At 45.2% G+C, this 21,266-nt stretch overlaps 1 protein-coding gene across 2 annotated transcripts; it reads right to left on the bottom strand.

The window, feature by feature from the left end:
- Positions 1-663: 663 nt before the first annotated feature.
- Positions 664-19,854, bottom strand: LOC112229064 (dihydrolipoyllysine-residue acetyltransferase component of pyruvate dehydrogenase complex, mitochondrial). Of its 2 annotated transcripts, none has more exons than XM_042309297.1 (14): positions 19,373-19,854; positions 12,772-12,873; positions 11,706-11,830; positions 11,022-11,163; positions 10,761-10,887; positions 9,541-9,716; positions 9,228-9,369; positions 9,068-9,138; positions 5,215-5,316; positions 3,639-3,746; positions 3,321-3,439; positions 3,084-3,246; positions 2,787-2,961; positions 664-1,565 (listed from the first exon to the last, which is right to left on the bottom strand). In XM_042309297.1, the coding sequence occupies exons 1-13, from the start codon at positions 19,634-19,636 to the stop codon at positions 2,830-2,832; spliced, it is 1,773 nt and encodes a 590-aa protein (XP_042165231.1). In that variant the 5' UTR covers positions 19,637-19,854; the 3' UTR covers positions 664-1,565; positions 2,787-2,829. The 2 variants fall into 2 exon arrangements, with proteins under 2 accessions (XP_042165231.1, XP_042165230.1); XM_042309296.1 differs by having other exon boundaries at positions 2,787-2,923; positions 19,373-19,851.
- Between the last annotated feature and the right edge of the window lie 1,412 nt (positions 19,855-21,266).

Here is a 21,266-nt window from a genome sequence, read left to right as displayed (position 1 = left end):
TCCTTATAGGACACATCACAGCACTCTAACCTCCTCTGTAAACAGGTCATCTCTGTATACCCGTCGCAAGACCCACTGGTTGATGCTTATTTATAAAACCCTTTTAGGCCCCACTCCCCTACACTTGCATTATCTGCTAACCATGTGTATGTAAAATTTGATATCTCCTGCAGCCCTCATTCTTCACATACAACACCAGTTCTGCCAGTCACATTCTGTTAAAGGTCCCCAAAGCACACACATCCCTGGGTTGCTCCTCTTTTCAGTTCGCTGCAGCTAGCGACTGGAACGAGCTGCAACAAACACTCAAACTGGACAGTTTTCCCTTCATCTTTTCATTCAAAGACAATCATGGACACTCTTACTAACAGTTGTGGCTGCTTTGTGTGATGTATTGTTGCCTGTGCCCAATAATGTTTATACCATGATTTTGTGTTGCTACCTTAGGTCTCTTTATGTAGTGATGTGTGTTTTGTCCTATATTTAATTATCATTTTTTAACCAGGCCCACGTCCCCGCAGCAGACATTTTCGTAGGCTGTCATTGTAAATAAGTTGTTCTTAACTGACTTGCCTGGTTAAATAAATAAAATGCATTGTTGTCTATGGGAGATACACCCAGTTAATCTGTATACAGAATTACTCTCCACAACAGCACCATAGCTCATTTTGACTCATTTCCATTTATTCAGCAGTAATTTCCATGGAAACCATATATCCAGTTTCACTTGTTTACAGATGATGTCATGTAAATAGAATGTTCTTTATCAAGGGTTAGAAAACAAGAACATGTCCTGGAGAAGGGGATTGGCAGAGAGCTTAGTCAGGAGTGATGTCATGAATAAAGCCTCTCCCACTCTGTAAATGAAGATTCCACCAATCCTACAGCATTATAGAAGGTACCAATAGATCAGCTCCACACCTGGAGATAAGCAGCATGGCCGGTTGGCGATCTTCCCCTCTGAAGACTTAATATAGGTGAGTGAACTCTGGCCAATCAATCAATGAACAAACTACAAGGGAGAACATACAACCAGCAGAACTGTCAATGTGTTCGCAACATATGGTTCTGCAGTGGGCATGTGAGTGAGTCTAGGGGGCATTCTACATCTTACTTTGGCTTTTAAACACAATCTCCAATACTCTTTGTACACACACACAGGGGTGGGTCTGTAACAGTTCCCTTTATAAACATGAGTGACATTATGGCTTCTGGTCTAAACTGTAACTACCTGGTCGCAATAAATAAAGAGAGAGATGGGGAGGGGTGTTATACTCTGGGAAGGGAGTGAGTCCTGCCTCACCCCTTTAAGGGGGAGTGTCATTGTGGTGGGCCAGCTAATCACAGAAGCATGATGAAAAGGTTTCCACCAATCAGATCAGCTTGCCGACGGCTGCAGCCAACCACAGCTTGGCCTGGTGAGAGAGTTGTCCAATCAGAGCAGCATGGTGACAGGCTTCTCCAGGAACTTCCTGAACTCTGCGAGCCACTGAGCTCCGATCGCTCCGTCCACCACGCGATGGTCACAACTCAACGTCACCGACATCATGCTGGCCACATCAAACCTACACACACGACAGAGCACAGTATGATCACCATTAGTTTTAAAAGCCCTGTCCATAACCCGTCAATATCATGATGACGTCACATTATGAAATCACATTAAATCATGTCAATGACATCACCATCGCTTCAACCTGTCAATCTAACCAGGCCCACTGCATGAGGACTGGCCAACCCTCAGCCTGGTTCCTCTCTAGGTTTCTTCCTAGGTTCTGGCCTTTCTAGTTTTTCCTAGCCACACTGCTTCTACACCTGCATTGCTTGCTGTTTGGGGTTTTAGGCTGGGTTTCTGTACAGCACTTTGAGATATCAGCTGATGTAAGAAGGGCTTTATGAATACATTTGATTTGATCTCTGATGGTGCTGAAAATATCCACTCGTTAGTTTGAGAGCCCTTATATTTACCATTGTAGTATGATAGTAGTGTAGTCTAGCAGAGTAAAGTACAGTGCTGTGAAAAACTATTTGCCCCTTCGTGATTTATTTTTTGCACATTTGTCACACTTAAAATGTTTCAGATCAAACAATTTGTAATATTACACAAAGATAACCCAAGTAAACACAAAATGCAGTTAAGTGATCATTTTATTTATTAAGGAAAAAAGCTATCAGAAACTTCATGGCCCTACGTGACAAAGTAATTGCCCCCCCCTTGTTAAATCATGTTGGTTAAGGACTTAAGTATTTCACTGTAAAGTCTACACCTGTTGTATTAGGCGCATGTGACAAATACAATTTAATTAGATTTTTGATTTGATCTCAAGGATGATCAATGGAAACAGGATGCTCCTGAACTCAATTTAGAGTCTCATAGCAAAGGGTCTGAATACTTATGTAAATAAGGTATTTCTGTATAATTTTAATACATTTGTAAAAATCTTTTTTTTTCTTTTTTCGCTTCGTCATTATGGGGTATTGTGATGTCGGCTGGCGGGTGGGTGTTAAGTGCGGTTTGGCGGGTCATGTTTCGGAAGACGCAATAATCAATTAACCTTTTAAAATGATAAACTTGGGGTATTGTGTGTAGATATTCTAAAATGGATTAGTATTTATTTAAACTAAGGTTGTAACGTAACAAAATGTGGAAGAAGTCAAGGGGTCTGAATACTTTCCGAATGCACTGTATATGTAGAGGTAGTATAGTGTCGATGGAGTAGGCCTGGGGTTGTACTATAGTCTAGTGTTGTTATAGTAGTAGTATTGTATAGTGGTAGTGTAGTTACCCTTTCTCATTGTCAGCGGGCAGCAGTCTCTTCTCTGAGCCCCCTACTGCCAGTATACAGGCCTGGGGAGGGTTAATGATGGCTGAGAAGTTCTTGACGCCAAACATTCCCAGGTTAGAGATGGTAAACGTGCCTCCCTGAAACACACAGTTTTTGAGGATTCAGCTCCTGGAACCTGTGGGACCAACTAATGTTGCGTGAGTGTATCGGATGTGTTTAACACATTTGTTTCAGAGTGTGTGTGTGTGTATATATAGATATATATATATTTTGTTTGTGTGTATAATCTGTAGTTACCTGGAACTCATGCGGCTGTAGTTTCCCGTCGCGGGCCTTGGCAGCCAGGGCTGAGACATCAGAGCTGATAGCAGCCAGTCCCTTGGTGTGGGCGTTGAACACGATGGGCGTTATCAGACCGTTGGGTGTACTCACCGCCACACTCACATCCACCACATGGTTCCTACACACACACACAGGTAAAACCTGACCTATTGAAAAAATGTGTTTTTGCATGGTGTCAGTGTGTGTACTCACTGTCGGATAACAGAGTCGAGCCATGAGGAGTTGGCTTCAGGGACCTTAAGGCAGGCTAGAGCACTGGCTTTAATGATGAAGTCATTCACACTCAGCTTGATTTTCTGGGCCTTTACCTCCTAGGAGGAAGGGCGGGAGAGAGGGGGTGAGAGAGAGGCCAAAAAAGAGAGCGCGAGAGGGGGAAGAGGTTACAGACAGACAAGACTCACAGAGAGACAGCCAGCCAGACGACAGACAGAGAGACAGCCAGCCAGACGACAGACAGAGACACAGCCAGCCAGACGACAGACAGAGACACAGCCAGCCAGACAGACTCACAGCGTTGAGCTCCATGCGTAGTTCCAGGACTTGGTCCATGTTGACGTCAACAGACAGGTAGTAGTGGGGAATGGTCTGTTTAGACTGCATCAACCTCTGGGCTATCACCTAGGTAACAACAATATCACCTGACATTAAAGTCACATGCCACACCCCTTCCACCTCCAGTCAGATATAACGCTGACTAATACATATTTATACCATGACATCGTTGAATACTTGTTTCTGATTGGCTTGAAGGGCATTCTAGAGCGTGCATTTCCCTACAACACACAGTATATCAGCACGGTAGAATTCAATGTCTGTAGTTCATTCTTACATGTTCTATGTCTGAGCTGCATTTGAAAACTAGTCGAATTGAAAACATTATTGGCATTGTTAAATTCCATTTTCATAATGGCAAGCTAGGAATGATGGTTTGGTTAGCTAAACTAGCGAGTCTGTTTGGTTACCACGGCTCCTACTGTAGCTATCTATTCAACTTAAACCCATTTCTAGCGGATGTCGAACCCATTTCTAGAGGATGTCGAACCCATTTCTAGCGGATGTCGAACCCATTTCTAGAGGATGTCGAACCCATTTCTAGCGGATGTCGAACCCATTTCTAGAGGATGTCGAACCCATTTCTAGAGGATGTCGAACCCATTTCTAGAGGATGTCGAACCCATTTCTAGAGGATGTCGAACCCATTTCTAGCGGATGTCGAACCCATTTCTAGCGGATGTCGAACCCATTTCTAGAGGATGTCGAACCCATTTCTAGAGGATGTCGAACCCATTTCTAGCGGATGTCAAACCCATTTCAAGCAGATGTCAAACCCATTTCAAGGGGATGTCAAACCCATTTCAAGGGGATGTCAAACCCATTTCTAGCAGATGTCAAACCCATTTCTAGCGGATGTCAAACCCATTTCTAGCGGATGTCAAACCCATTTCTAGCGGATGTCAAACCCATTTCTAGCGGATGTCAAACCCATTTCTAGCGGATGTCAAACCCATTTCTAGCGGATGTCAAACCCATTTCTAGCGGATGTCAAACCCATTTCTAGCGGATGTCAAACCCATTTCTAGCGGTAAATGAACCCATTTCTAGTGGTAAATGTGTGAAATTATAACCATGGTATAAAAGGGATAACCAACACGGGGCTCTATGCGTTCTCCGGAAAATAATGCCACTCCGTGAAAGGTTAGTTCCTCCGCTAGTGCGTTGTGTAACACACCTTCCACGTCGTTGATTCACACCCAAAATGTGGATCAATAAACAGCCCAGCGAACATATTAAAAGCTGAAATATGAAAACAGTAAATCAATCTTTTTTCATTGATTTCAATAACATATTGTTTGTATTGTTTGTTTCAATAAATGTATGTTTAAGTAACTTACATTTTATATTTAAAAAACATGGTATGATCGTGTGACTTTGATGCCTCCAGCTTAACAATGCTCAGCCAAAATATATTGTGTTGAATTAAACAGTGGACTTTTATTTGTATGCTTTTAGCATGATTTGGACCTGTTAATGCCGCTAACAGGTGCCAATTTCACGGATCCCTCCTTGGCTTGCTAGCTCAGCTCACCCGTCGGATGTTACTGATGGGGATGTCGGTGAAGGTGCCTGTTGACACGGCAACGGCTGGGGAGGGAGTAGAGGCAGGGCTAGGAGCAGCTGACACTGGAGCCTACACAAACACACAGAAACACCCACAAAATTACATCCCATTTTGAGTGAACATCGCATCAGAACTGTGTCTACAGACAATTAATCAATGAAAGTCTCATAACCCAATACCAAGCAAAGCATTGGTAATAACCCAATACCAAGCAAAGCATTGGTAATAACCCAATACTAAGCAAAGCATTGGTAATAACCCAATACTAAGCAAAGCATTGGTAATAACCCAATACTAAGCAAAGCATTGGTAATAACCCAATACTAAGCAAAGCATTGGTAATAACCCAATACTAAGCAAAGCATTGGTAATAAGAATCCGACGGCGAGTGGATAACCCGTCTCTACCATCATTCCTATTAACCAACATGCAATCACTGGAGAATAAACAAGATGAGCTCCGATCAAGACGATCCTTTTTATTTCACCTTTATTTAACCAGGTAGGCCAGATCACCTTTATTTAACCAGGTAGGCCAGATCACCTTTATTTAACCAGGTAGGCCAGATCACCTTTATTTAACCAGGTAGGCCAGATCACCTTTATTTAACCAGGTAGGCCAGATCACCTTTATTTAACCAGGTAGGCCAGATCACCTTTATTTAACCAGGTAGGCCAGATCACCTTTATTTAACCAGGTAGGCCAGATCACCTTTATTTAACCAGGTAGGCCAGATCACCTTTATTTAACCAGGTAGGCCAGATCACCTTTATTTAACCAGGTAGGCCAGATCACCTTTATTTAACCAGGTAGACCAGATCACCTTTATTTAACCAGGTAGGCCAGATCACCTTTATTTAACCAGGTAGGCCAGATCACCTTTATTTAACCAGGTAGGCCAGATCACCTTTATTTAACCAGGTAGGCCAGATCACCTTTATTTAACCAGGTAGGCCAGATCACCTTTATTTAACCAGGTAGGCCAGATCACCTTTATTTAACCAGGTAGGCCAGATCACCTTTATTTAACCTGATAGGCCAGATCACCTTTATTTAACCTGGTAGGCCAGATCACCTTTATTTAACCTGGTAGACCAGATCACCTTTATTTAACCAGGTAGGCCAGATCACCTTTATTTAACCTGGTAGGCCAGTTGAGAACAAGTTCTCATATTCAACTGCGACCTGGCAAGATAAAGCAAAGCAGTGGGACAAAAACAACAGAGATACACATGGGATAAACAAAAATACAGTCAATAACACAATAGAAAAAATCTGTATACAGTGTGTGCAAATGAAGTAAGGAGGTATGGCAATAAATAGGCCAACAATTTAGCAACTTACACTGGAGTGACATGTGCAGGTGAGGATGTGCAAGTAGAAATACTGGTGTGCAAAACGGGACATTAAAAAATGTATGTTTCACCGAAACGTGGCTAAATGACGACATGGATAACATACAGCTGGCAGGGTTTTAACTTCATCGGCAAGACAAGGGGTGGTTTGTGTCGATTTGACAACAGCTGTGCACGAAATCTAATATTATTGAAGTCTCAAGGTTTTGCTCGCCTGAGGTAGAGTATCTCATGATAAGCTTTAGACCAGAATATTTAGCAAGATAGTTTTAATCTATATTATTCGTAGCCATCTATTTACCACCACAGACCGATGCTGGCACTAAAACCGCACTCAACCAACTCTATAAAAGGCCATAAGCAAACAAGAAAATGCTCACCCAGAAGTGGAGTTCCTAGTGACCGGGAACTTTAATGCAAGGAAACTTAAATCCGTTACCAGCATGTTACATATGCAACAAGAGGAGAAAAAACAACAACCTTAACTCCTCACACAGAGACACGTACAAAGCTCTCCGTCGCCCTCCAAATCTGACCATACTTCGATCCTCCTGATTCCTGCTTACAACAAGCAAAAACTAAAGCAAGAAGTACTTGTGACTCATTCAATACGGAAGTGGTCAGATGACGCAGATACTATGCTTCAGGACTGCTTTGCTAGCACAGACTGGAATATGTTCTGAGATTCTTCCGATGGCATTGAGGAGTACACCACATCAGTCACTGGCTTCATCCACACAGTACCTCAACCAGAAGCCATGGATTACAGGCAACATCCGCACTGAGCTAAAGGGTAGAGCTGCCGCTTTCAAGGAGCGCGACTCTAAGCCAGAAGCTTATAAGAAATCCCGCTACGCCCTCCGAACCATCAAACAGCCAAAGCTTCAATACAGGACTAAGACTACAGCGGCTCCAACGCTCGTCGGATTTGGGAGGGCTTGCAAACCATTATGGACTACAAAAGGGAAGCACAGTCGTGAGCTGCCCAGTGACACGAGCCTACTGGACAAGCTAAATAACTTCTATGCGTGTTGAGGCAAGCAACACTGAAGCTTGCATGAGAGCACCAGATGTTCCGGACAACTGTGTGATCACACTCTCCATAGCCGATGTGAGTAAGACCTTTAAAGAGGTCAACATTCACAAGGCTGTAGGGCCAGATGGATTACAAGGACGTGTACTCCGAGCATGCGCTGACCAACGGCGGCAGGGTAGCCTAGTGGTTAGAGCGTTGGACTAGTGACCGGAAGGTTGCAAGTTCAAACCCCCGAGCTGACAAGGTACAAATCTGTCGTTCTGCCCCTGAACAGGCAGTTAACCCACTGTTCCTAGGCCGTCATTGAAAATAAGAATTAGTTCTTAACTGACTTGCCTGGTTAAATAAAGGTAAAATAAAAAATAAATAAAAATAAACTGGCAAGTGTCTTCACTGTCCCTGACAGTCTGGAATACCACCATAGCAGACCACCATAGTCCCTGTGCCCAAGAACACCAAGGTAACCTGCCTAAATGACTACAGACCCGTAGCACTCACGTCTGAGGTCATGAAGTGCTTTGAAAGGCTGGTCATGGCCCACATACACACCATTATCCCTGAAACCTAGACCCACTCCAATTTGCATACCGCCCCAACAGATCCACAGATGATGCAATCTCAATTGTACTCCACACGGTCCTTTCCCACCTGGACAAAAGGAACACCTACGTGAGAATGCTATTCATTGACTACAGCTCAGCGCTCCTATCATAATGCCCTCAAAGCTCATCAATAAGTTAAGGACCCTGGGACGAAACATCTCCCTCTGCAACTGGATCCTAGACTTCCTGGCGGGCCGCCCCCAGCACGACTCCAACACAGTCACTAAGTTTGCCGACGACACAACAGTGGAAGGCCTGATAACCGACAACGATGAGACAGCCTATAGGGAGGAGGTCAGAGACCTGACCATGTGGTGCCAGGACAACAACCTCTCCATCAACATGATCAAGACAAAGGAGATGATTGTGGACTACAGGAAAAGGATGACAGAGCACGCCCCCATTCTCATCGACAGGGCTGTTGTGGAGCAGGTTGAGTTCCTTGGTGTACACATCACCAACAAACTAACATGTTCCAAGCACACCAAGACAGTCGTGAAGAGGGCATGACAGTGCCTACTGTGTACTGGTACCCCCCTGTATATAGCCTCGTTACTGACGTTTTATTGTTGCTATTTATTTAAATGTTTTCTTTTTTTTCCTAAACTGCATTATTGGTTAGGGGCTCGTAAGTAAGAATTTCACTGTAAGGTCTACTACACCTGTTGTATTCGGCATATGTGACTAATACAATTTCATTTGATTCAATACTAAGCTAAGTATTGGTAATACTCAACACTAAGCATTAATAATAATAATCATCATCAATACTAAGCATTAAAACCCATCTAGGAAAAACACAGTAAAGTGTGTATGTGGTGACTTACAGCAGGGGCAGCCTTGGGAGGGACAAAGGTCTCAATGTCTCTCCTGGTGACTCTACCATCAGGACCAGAGCCTGAAACACACACACATACACAGACAAGCGTCAGAGAGAAGATGTATGTGTGTGTGTGTGTGTGTGTGTGTGTGTGTGTGTAAACTCACCGCTGACCTGGGCCAGGTCAATGCCCTTCTCAGCAGCGAGCGTTTTGGCGAGCGGGCTGACGAAAACACGCCCTTTCCTGGGGGTTGCTGGGGTAACGGGGGCTGGGCTAGGGAGGGGCGCTGCAGGAGTTGGGGCTGCAACCTAGCACACACACAATGTTGTTGTATCTATGAGTTGACTTCCAGGTATTCTCCAGTCTGTCAGATAACCATCTAGAAAATGTCTAATTAGCTAGCAAGTTATAATACAAGATCTCTAACAATGCTAGCTAACAAGTTATAGTACAAGCCATCAGAATGTTGTGTGTGTTACCGGGGCGGGGGGTGGGGTGGAGACATCAGCCCCTGCTGTCTCTACGTAGTCACTGAAGGCAGCGATGTCACTCTCCTTCTCCACGATGATGCAGAGAGGAGCGCCCAGAGGAACGTCACGCGTTCCCTCAGACACCATGATCTTCGCCAGGTAACCCTCCTCCTGCACCTCAAACCCTGTACACACACACGACTAACATCAATGTGGACAGTGTGATAGTGCTGCGTGGGTCAGCTGTTTTGCTTATCCACACCTGCCCACAATAGCTAATAACCCATTGACAACCGCCTGACCGTGATAGTGACAATCAAACAATTTCCAATGTTTTGGTAGGCTAGGCTATTACTTTGTCAACTTGTTTATAATTAGATACATGCAGCTTCTCGGTCATTACTGCCCTACAAGACTAAATAAATCCTTGTACACCAATGTCATAAAATCGATGATTGCTTCAATGTAGTTGACATCTAGTTGACATAAAGTTCTCTCATCTCTGCTTAGGGACCGGAGAGAAAATGCATGAACAAAAAAACAGAACATTTTAAAATGAAATCAGTTTGACATGTTTCTAGAAATTAAAAGCTGTTAAAATTAGAAAACTACATGTTTCTTTTTTAAATTTTAAAATTGTACTTAACTAGGCAAGTCAGTTAAGAACAAATCCTATATTTTCAACGACGGCCTAGGAACAGTGGGTTAACTGCCTGTTCAGGAGCAGAACAACAGATTTTGTACCTTGTCAGCTCGGGGATTCGATCTTGCAACCTTTCAGTTACTAGTTCAACGCTCTAACCACTAGGCTACGTTGCCGCCCCAATTACAGTAGCCTACAGTTCACTTCACGTGCCATTTTGAATTCCCTGTCTTGTGACTGTGGAATTTGTGTACTTCACCTAATCTTCCCAAACAGACTGCGGTTCTGGCAGTTTTTATGTTCACTCTTTATTCAACCAACCAAAAATCCACACATTATTTCAGGACCCTAAAACCCCCCACCCCACGGATATAACCAAATGGGACTGCGAGTTCTGAGTCAATCCAGGCATCACTATGGTGTGGTGTGTATACCCCGTGGGTGGTGTGTGTATACCCCGTGGGTGGTGTGTGTGGTGTGTGTACACCATGGGTGTGTGTACTGACCGATGGTAGCCTTGTGTGTCTATGGTGTGGTGTGTATACCCCGTGGGTGGTGTGTATACCCCGTGGGTGTGTGTACTGACCGATGGTAGCCTTGTCGGTCTCTATCTCCGCCAGTAGATCTCCTTCGCTGAGTTTCTCTCCAACCTTCTTCTCCCAGCGCTGCACTGTCCCCATGGTCATAGTAGGAGACAGGGCTGGCAGACACACCTAACACACAGATGAGTAGACAGACAAGCAGACAGGTTGGGAGGGTTTCTGGTTCTGAAAATATAATGCATCTTCACAGAGAATCTCCAGTGAAAGTGTTTAGTCCAGCAACATGTATGGTGTGTGTGTCCTACCTTCATGTGAGTGGGTAGGGAGCTTCCGGGGGAGGGAGCAGGGGGCAGGGCTGCTACAGGGGGAGGGACAGCTGCAGAAGAGGCGGAGCTAGCAGCAAGCTTCTCCAATGTCAGGTCCTTAAAGGCCGGGATCAGATCAGCACTGATGACACACGCACACAGGTCAGAAGACACACGCACAGGTCAGAAGACACACGCACAGGTCAGAAGACACACGCACAGGTCAGAAGACACACGCACAGGTCAGAAGACACACTGCATCGCAGTGCTTCAGGAGTCACTACAGACCCGGGTTTGATCCCAGCCGGCAGTGACCGGGAGACCCATGAAGCGATGCACAATTGGGGGGGAGAGGGGAGGGGGGTGTTGGCCAGCCGGGATTTTCTTGTCCCATCGCGCTCTAGCGAATCCTTATCGCGGTCCGGGCGCCTGCAAGCTGACTTTGATCGCCAGCTGGACGGTGTTTCCTACAACAGATTGGTGCGGCTAGCTTCCGGGTTAAGCGAGCAGTGTGATAAGAAACTGTGCTGGGTTGTGTTTCTGAGGACGCATGGCTCTCGACCTCCGCCTCTCTCGAGTCTGTACGGGAGTTGCAGCGATGGGACAAGACTAACTACCAATTCAATATCACAAAATTGGGGAGAAAAATGGGTAAAAGTACAAATCAAACAATCACAGATGTACCTGTCGACGGTGATGCAGATGACTGCTCCCACGGTGACGTCTCTAGTTCCTTCAGGTACCAGGATCTTGGCCAGGTAACAGTCTTCCAACAGCTCAAACCCCACCGTGGCCTTGTCAGTCTCCACCTAACACACACCACACAGTTAGCCAGCTCTGTGTTCATCACGTATGAAACTGAGGAACACAAGTTAAAAACACAGAGTTCAAAGGGAAGAGAGACGTGGAAGAAAGAAAGATGAAGAGAGGAGAAGAAAGAGTAAGAGAGAAAATATAAAACAATGAAATATAAAGCATGAATAAAGTAACATTGCAATTTATTTAATATTATTATGATTGTGACATTCAAACCTCAGAGAAATTCCCCAAATTATTTTAAACTCTCAAACCAGGTTTGATGTTTATCTTTTCACAAGGCCACTCCCGCAATAACCGGCAGCCAAGGACACTCCCGCAATAACCGGCAGCCAAGGCCACTCCCGCAATAACCGGCAGCCAAGGACACTCCCGCAATAACCGGCAGCCAAGGACACTCCCGCAATAACCGGCAGCCAAGGACACTCCCGCAATAACCGGCAGCCAAGGACACTCCCGCAATAACCGGCAGCCAAGGACACTCCCGCAATAACCGGCAGCCAAGGACACTCCCGCAATAACCGGCAGCCAAGGACACTCCTGTGCATCTTTTGAAGGAGGGGGTAGATAAGGATTGACGCAGCGTCCTTCCTCCATTCATTCGACAAATTCAAACAATCTTTTTCTTGCTTTAAGTCAAACTTCCAGGTCACCAAGTGAATAAGGAACTTTCTTCTGATTCAATCAACTATTATAAAGCAGCCTTAGTGTCTAAACAGGAAATGGAAGGGTTAGGTAGTTAGAAGTGTTTAAACACCTTTATTTTAGCGGGAAAATGCATTGAAAGTGTAGTGTGAGTAACTTTAATAACTGGAACGGCAATCAGCGTTTACCCACTTATTTTGTTGCCACTACGTCGCTGATTCTCACCTCAGTAATTAGGTCAGGGTTAGTATCTGAACTGATCAGGTCTCTCTGTGTGTGTACTAGTCACCTCTGCTATCAGGTCTCCCTCGTTGATCTTGTCTCCCTCCTTTTTCTCCCAGCGAGCGATGGTTCCAGTCTGCATGGTGGGGGACAGAGCAGGAAGCTCCACCTGCCACACACACACACACACACACACACACACACACACACGATCAATGTGTGCAAAGCTATCAAAGGCAAAGGGTGGCTACTACATGACTCCATGTGTGTTATGTAATTAGTATTATTTTTTATTTTAGGGGTAGATCAGCTTTAAAAATGCAGATAGATTGTAGCTTCCATCAACGTAATTGTCTACATCACTTATTTATACACATATATACAGTTGAAGTCGGAAGTTCACATACACCTTAGCCAAATACATTTAAACTCAGTTTTTCACAATTCCCTGACATTTAATCCTAGTAAACGTCCTCCTGACAGAACTGGTGTATGCCGCCTTGCTCGCACATGCTTTTTCACTTCTGCTCTATAGGGTTGAGGTCAGGCCTTTGTGATGGCCACTCCAACACCTTGACTTTGTTGTACTTAAGCCATTTGCCACAACTTTGGGAGTATGCTTGGGGTCATTCAATGGTTCCACATAATTTTCTTCCCTCATGATGTCATCCATTTTGTGAAGTGCACCAGTCCATCCTGCAGCAAAGCACCCCCACAACTTGATGCTGCCACCCCCGTGCTTCACAGTTCGGATGGTGTACTTCGGCTTGCAAGCCTACCCCTTTGTTCCTAAGCAAACAGAATTTCTAAGCAAACAGCTGGAGGCAGGGCTTTCTCCTATAGAGCTCCATTTTTATGAAACGGTCTGCATACCCATGTCAGAGACGCAAACTCGGTCTCAACCTTTAAGTCTTTACTGAAGACTCATCTCTTCAGTGGGTCATATGATTGAGTGTAGTCTGGCCCAGGAGTGGGAAGGTGAATGGAAAGGCTCTGGAGCAACGAACCGCCCTTGCTGTCTCTGCCTGGCCAGTTCCCCTCTTCCCACTGGGATTCTCTGCCTCTAACCCTATTACAGGGGCTGAGTCACTGGCTTACTGGGGCTCTCTCATGCCGTCCCTGGAAGGGGTGCGTCACCTGAGTGGGTTGATTCAATGATGTGGTCGTCCTGTCTGGGTTGGCGCCCCCCCCTTGGGTTGTGCCATGGCGGAGATCTTTGTGGACTATACTCAGCCTTGTCTCAGGATGGTAAGTTGGTGGTTGGAGATATCCCTCTAGTGGTGTGGGGGCTGTGCTTTGGCAAAGTGGGTGGGGTTATATCCTTCCTGTTTGGCCCTGTCTGGTGGTGTCCTCGGATGGGGCCACAGTGTCTCCTGACCCCTCCTGTCTCAGCCTCCAGTATTTATGCTGCAGTAGTTAATGTGTCAGGGGGCTAGGGTCAGTTTGTTATATCTGGAGTACCTCTCCTGTCCTATTCGGTGTCCTGTGTGAATCTAAGTGTGCGTTCTCTAATTCTCTCTTTCTCTCTCTCTCTCTCTCGGAGGACCTGAGCCCTAGGACCATGACCCAGGACTACCTGACATGATGACTCCTTGCTGTCCCCAGTCCACCTAGCCGTGCTGCTGCTCCAGTTTCAACTGTTCTGCCTTATTATTATACGACCATGCTGGTCATTTATGAACATTTGAACATCTTGGCCATGTTCTGTTATAATCTCCACCCGGCACAGCCAGAAGAGGACTGGCCACCCCACATATGCTCTCTCTAATTCTCTCTTTCTTTCTCTCTCTCTCGGAGGACCTGAGCCCTAGGACCATGCCCCAGGACTACCTGACATGATGACTCCTTGCTGTCCCCAGTCCACCTGACCGTGCTGCTGCTCCAGTTTCAACTGTTCTCCCTTATTATTATTATTATTATAAGACCATGCTGGTCATTTATGAACATTTGAACATCTTGGCCGTGTTCTGTTATAATCTCCACCCGGCACAGCCAGAAGAGGACTGGCCACCCCACATAGCCTGGTTCCTCTCTATGTTTCTTCCTAGGTTTTTGCCTTTCTAGGGAGTTTTTCCTAGCCACCGTGCTTCTACACCTGCATTGCTTGCTGTTTGGGGTTTTAGGCTGGGTTTTTGTACAGCACTTTGAGATATCAGCTGATGTATGAAGGGCTATATAAATAAATTTGATTTTGGAAAGTGACAGTGAAGATGAGGCCTCAGAGTCTGATGTTCAAGAGGTGGACATTTAAGGAGGTCCAGGGAGACGATCAGCTCCTTTATCTTAAATCACACTGAGGGAGAGGTTGTTGTCCTGGCACCACACTGCCAGGTCTCAGCCTATAGGGAGGAGGTCAGTCTCATCGTTGTCGGTGATCAGGCCTACCACTGTTGTAGTGTTGGAGTCGTGCTTGGCCACGCAGTCGTGGGTGAACAGGGAGTATAGGAGGGGACTGAGCACACACCCCTGGGGAGCCCCAGTGTTGAGGATCAGCGTGGCAGTTGTGTTGATGACTACCCTTATCACCTGCGGGAGGCACGTCAGGAAGTCCAGGATCCAGTTGCAGAGGGAGGTGTTTAGCCCCAGGGTCCTTAGCTTAGTGGTGAGCTTTGAGGGGACTATGGTGTTGAACACTGAGCTGTCGTCAATGAACAGCATTCTCACGTAGGTGTTCCTTTAGTACAGGTGGTAAACGGCAGTGTGGAGTGCGATTGAGACTGCGTCATCTGTGGATCTGTTGGGGCGGTATGAGAACGGGAGTGGATCTAGTGTTTCCAGCATGATGGTGTTGATGTGAGCCATGACCAGCCTTTCAAAGCACTTCATGGCTACCGACGTGAGTGCTACGGGTCTGTCATGGAGCGCATGTCCATGACTTGTAGACAATGACACTGAAACAAATTATTGGTTGAAGAAAGACTATTGTATCTCTTCAAGGTAAAGTCAAGAATCCTGAAACCAAAAATGATTTTGGATTGAGTAGCGCATTCCATTTGCCAACAATACTTTGACATACGGCACCAAAGCCGAGTGTTTGTTGCGCACGCCAGTTACTAAAACAATGTAACTTGATAAATGTTTCTACCCTGTATAAAGCTGCCCATTTAAATGTACATGCAATGTGAAATATATTATTATAATAACAATCAAACTGGGAGACAGCAGAACGGGCAGGTAACAGGTTGACTACAGTAGAGTTATACCTGGAGGAGAGCAGTCTGGGTAGGTAACAGGTTGACTACAGTAGAGTTATACCTGGAGGAGAGCAGTCTGGGTAGGTAACAGGTTGACTACAGTAGAGTTATACCTGGAGGAGAGCAGTCTGGGTAGGTAACAGGTTGACTACAGTAGAGTTATACCTGGAGTTATACCTGCGAGAGCAGTCTGGGTAGGTAACAGGTTGACTACAGTAGAGTTATACCTGGAGGAGAGCAGTCTGGGTAGGTAACAGGTTGACTATAGTAGAGTTATACCTGGAGGAGAGCAGTCTGGGTAGGTAACAGGTTGACTATAGTAGAGTTATACCTGGAGGAGAGCAGTCTGGGTAGGTAACAGGTTGACTGGAGAGTTATACCTGGAGGAGAGCAGTCTGGGTAGGTAACAGGTTGACTACAGTAGAGTTATACCTGGTTGACTACAGTAGAGTTATACCTGGAGAGAGCAGTCTGGGTAGGTAACAGGTTGACTACAGTAGAGTTATACCTGGAGGAGAGCAGTCTGGGTAGGTAACAGGGTTACAGTAGAGTTATACCTGGAGGAGAGCAGTCTGGGTAGGTAACAGGTTGACTACAGTAGAGTTATACCTGGAGGAGAGCAGTCTGGGTAGGTAACAGGGTTACAGTAGAGTTATACCTGGAGGAGAGCAGTCTGGGTAGGTAACAGGTTGACTACAGTAGAGTTATACCTGGAGGAGAGCAGTCTGGGCAGGTAACAGGTTGACTACAGTAGAGTTATACCTGGAGGAGAGCAGTCTGGGTAGGTAACAGGTTGACTACAGTAGTTATACCTGGAGGAGAGCAGGCTGGGTAGGTAACAGGGTTACAGTAGAGTTATACCTGGAGGAGAGCAGTCTGGGTAGGTAACAGGTTGACTACAGTAGAGTTATACCTGGAGGAGAGCAGTCTGGGTAGGTAACAGGTTGACTAGGAGAGCAGTCTGAGGTTATACCTGGAGGAGAGCAGTCTGGGTAGCAGGTTGAGTCTGGGTAGGTAACAGGTTGACTACAGTAGAGTTATACCTGGAGGAGAGCAGTCTGGGTAGGTAACAGGTTGACTACAGTAGAGTTATACCTGGAGGAGTGCAGTCTGGGTAGGTAACAGGTTGACTATAGTAGAGTTATACCTGGAGGAGAGCAGTCTGGGTAGGTAACAGGTTGACTGGAGGAGAGTTATACCTGGAGGAGAGCAGTCTGGGTAGGTAACAGGTTGACTACAGTCGAGTGATACCTGGGTTGTGTCATAGGCAAAGAGTTGTTGCAGGAATAGTTTATACTGAGAATATGTTGTTTGGGGCCGTAATCATTTAGGCAGGTTACATTCGCTTTATTGGGCACAGGGACTATGGTGGTCTGTTTGAAAGATGTAGGTTTTACAGACTTTGTCAGGGAGAGGTTGAAAATGTCAATAAACACTTGCCAGTTGGTCCGTGCATGTTTTGAGTACATGTCCTGGTAATCTGTCTGGCCCCGCGGATTTGTGAATGTTGATCTGTTGAAAAAGGTCTTCACGCTCACCGTAGACGATGTTAGCGTGAACACAAGGTAATCCGGAACAGCTAGTGCTCTCATACATGCTTCAGTGTTGCTTGCCCTGAAGCGAGCATAAAAAGGCATTAGGCTCCTCTGGTAGGCTCGCATTACTGGGCAGCTCACGTCTGGGTTTCCCTTTGTAGTCCGTAACAGTCGTTAGAAATGGCAAGAAAAATTGGCATTCCACATGTGAAATGTTGCCGACTACTCATGTAGCCTATTACTGGCAACTTCAGGAGAGGAATGGCAGAAACTGCGAATCCCAGCAGGAGTGGGAGCATTTTTCTTATTATATCAAACCTTAAGCTTAATTAAAACATCTGACAAGCTCACTGCATATAGTTGATTTGATTAAAACACATAGGGTGTGTCCATATATGGAAAAATATCAATCGATTGGTTGAAAGAACAGATGACTTACAGTCGACTAAGATGCATTAATTTTTTTCAGGGAGAGCCCTACTCTAATTTATGGTTGACCAATCTTTCATTTATTAAATTTTTTAATTCGGGCACAGCCTTAATCTAATCAACAGTAGCATATTACATAAGTCTGCAAATGTAATGATTAATGGAAAGCTTTATTATAAAGGTGCATTTTTAATGGTGAAAATTTTCTTCCCCAACTTGAAACTGATGCGCCGCAGATGCATAGTGATTTTGTGGTTCATTACCGGTCTTGTTGGCTGAGGGAAAGTAAATGTGGACAATTATTCTAACATCTTCAAAGTGTGTGGTAAGGACACACATCATTAAATACCATAATCTAAACATGATTTCAGTCATTCTCAGCCCTGTGGGTGGACACCCTAATCAGGTACATTTCAATGTCTGGTAAATTAAAATGCTGCTGGTCAAATGGCGCCATAGTTTCGTAACGGAAATCCTAACACACATACATGTTATCTCACACACACACACACACACACTAATCAGTAGATAGAGTCCAAAATTATGATTTTCTTCTCTCCCAGTTAAAAGGGATGAGTACCATCCATCCCTCTCACTGCAACATCCTGCCCAGTGTGGGCGGTTTTGTTTGAGGTGGGAACTAGGTACAGCATGAGATGCAGCTGCACATCTACACACATATTTTGTTGTTGTGGGGGTAGCCAGGTGGAAAGCATGACCAGCCATAGAAAAATGTTTATTGAAATTCTCAATTATCATAGATTTATCAGTGGTGACAGTGTTTTCTAGCCTCAGCGCAGTGGGCAGATGGGAGGTGCTCTTATTCTCCATGGACTTTACAGTGGCCCAGACATTTTGGGAGTTTGTGCTACAGGGTGTAACTTTGTTTGAAAAAAATAGCCTTTGCTTTCCTGACTGTGTATATCGGTTCCTAACCTCCCTGAAAAGTTGCATATCGTGGGGGCTGTTCGATGCTAATGCAGTACGCCACAGGATGTTTTTGTGCTGGTCAAGGGCAGTCAGGTCTGGAATGAACCAAGGGCTATATCTGTTCTTAGCTCTACAATTTTTGAATGGGGCATGCTTATTTAAGATGGTGAGGAAAGCACTTTTAAAGAGCAACCAGGCATCTTCTCAGGATGAACACACACGCGTCAGGATGAAATGTCCTAATATACACAGGAATGCTGCCTGACCTTAGTGCAGCTGTAAGCAAGCAGGTCGGATCTGCTGGCTACTACTGTTGCTACTATGGAGACCGCTAGTTGGTAAGTTCCCGCTACTACCAGGGACACAGCTAGCTAGTTGGTTAGTTTACGACTCTGGGTGGCTAACTGATTAAGATGGTCCCGTGTCACTGTCAATGGCTGCTACTCCCCTGATATCTGTTGTTGGCTAAAATAAAGAAAATACCATTAACTAGTTAGCTAGTAAAGCTAACGATACTGTCTGAAACGGACGTCTTAAGAGCCCACACAAGTACAGCAGTTAGCTAGCTAAGTCAACATACCTTCTGGTGCGGTGGTAGGCTGTAGAAGCGCTGTGTCTGGGCTCCCATGGCGGGCTGGGGGGGCTGTAGCAGGGCTCTGCTGGCGAAGACCACCGTGTTGAAACGACCTCTACTGCAAACAGCCCTGGACCGGACAGAGCCGTGGTAGCGCCTCAGATGACAGGGTCCCCGAACGGGACGAGAGCTCAGGGCAAGCTCAGGTTGGGCACCGCGGGACCGAGGCAACCCTGCAGACGGCCTCAGCCGCAGGACCAGACGGAGCATTTCGCCTTTATAAGTTTAGTCGCTGAAACAGCTTTTAGATTCAGTTTGAGCTACTCAGGTAACAGAATGTCTGATACCAATGGTAGCAATAAAGCGTCTTTCTGTCCCCCCGAACCGGCCCAGGTAGCTAGCAAACAGCTCACTTTCCAATGACCTCCTTAACCACAACGCTTTACGGCTGTCCTTCCGGGCATGTTACAGTGGCATTGGGCAGAAGATTCTAAAAAGAAAACCGTAATTGAGCTGGCAACGTTGAGGACTCCACTGTCGTAAAATAAAGTCGCAACACAGCTCTTCTGCTGCTATGGTACATTGGTGATCACACAACTTCATGCTCATTCTGCCACCTACTGTGCGGGATGAAAACAGGATTCCTAAATATGGAATAAAATACCAAAACCACGACCAAAAGATAAATAAACTAAATCAGACAACTTTAGTAAAAAAAATTTAAAAAAAAAAGATCTGATCCCAACAAAGGCTCAAGGGAAACCTGGGAGGGTGGGTCTTCAAGGGAAACCTGGGAGGGTAGGTCTTCAAGGGAAACCTGGGAGGGTAGGTCTTCAAGGGAAACCTGGGAGGGTAGGTCTTCAAGGGAAACCTGGGAGGGTAGGTCTTCAAGGGAAACCTGGGAGGGTGGGTCTTCAAGGGAAACCTGGGAGGGTGGGTCTTCCGGCGCCAGTACCGCTTGCAGGTCTTTAGATGTAAAATTCTTAAGTCCCAAAAACGTTTCTGCTGCAGCCACAATAATGTCCAGTTTCTTAGATTTCTTTGAGACTTGTGCCGTTAAGTTTACAACTGTGTGCAGCTGAACACTGTCTGCTGGAAACACTCGGTTTGTTGTTTTTGATTAAAAAAAACAACCCATCTTTGTTAGTGATGAATACTGAACTTGTTTTTGCATGGATTTCACAACACGGTTAGCTTTTAACAGCTAGGACCACTATTTATTGTTTCTGCTTAACATATTGCCCGCTGGGAACCAGACAACTTCTCCTGGCCCAAACTAAGAGGTAAGGGACCCTTTTTCTAAATCCCTTTGAGAGATGTCTGTGTCTAGTGGGTGGTGGGGGTTTCCCCTGTCGTAAGAGATCTACAAATTGAAGGTAAATTGGCTTTCCCTTCTCAAAATAGCGGGCAGTATGAGTTAAGAATAATGATACTATAACCGGTTACTGGAATAGGCCCAATCTGGATTTTGGTTTGAATATGAATGAACGTTGACGAACGTGAATGGCTGTATTTTGGTTTATTGTGGTCTAGGGGTATTTTCACAGTTGGACCGGTTCCCTTTTTAGGGCAATGTGAACACACACCATTGGCTCTACAATCTTCAATTACTCCATTATTTAATCTGTAGTTATTATTCTGTTAATAATAATATTTACATGTTATTAGTATCTTCTGATAACAATTATGTCTCATCTTAAAACAAAATGTAATCTATTAGCTTTCACAATGTAAGTAGGTGTAACTAGCTGTCCGATAACACATTCTGATGGAATGGCTTGTCCTGAACTTTGTAAAAACCCAGAGTTCATTGAGTGAATGTTAGAAAGGAATCAAGATCTTTTTCCAAACATAGCAATGTGAATGCAAAATAGAACTCGGACCACAAAATAGGTGAAGT

The sequence above is a fragment of the Oncorhynchus tshawytscha genome, linkage group LG30, assembly GCF_018296145.1.
Source record: "Oncorhynchus tshawytscha isolate Ot180627B linkage group LG30, Otsh_v2.0, whole genome shotgun sequence".
NCBI classification, from domain to species: Eukaryota; Metazoa; Chordata; class Actinopteri; order Salmoniformes; family Salmonidae; genus Oncorhynchus; species Oncorhynchus tshawytscha.
Note: the sequence above shows the minus strand (reverse complement) of the source record. Positions and strands in the feature narration are given on the sequence as shown.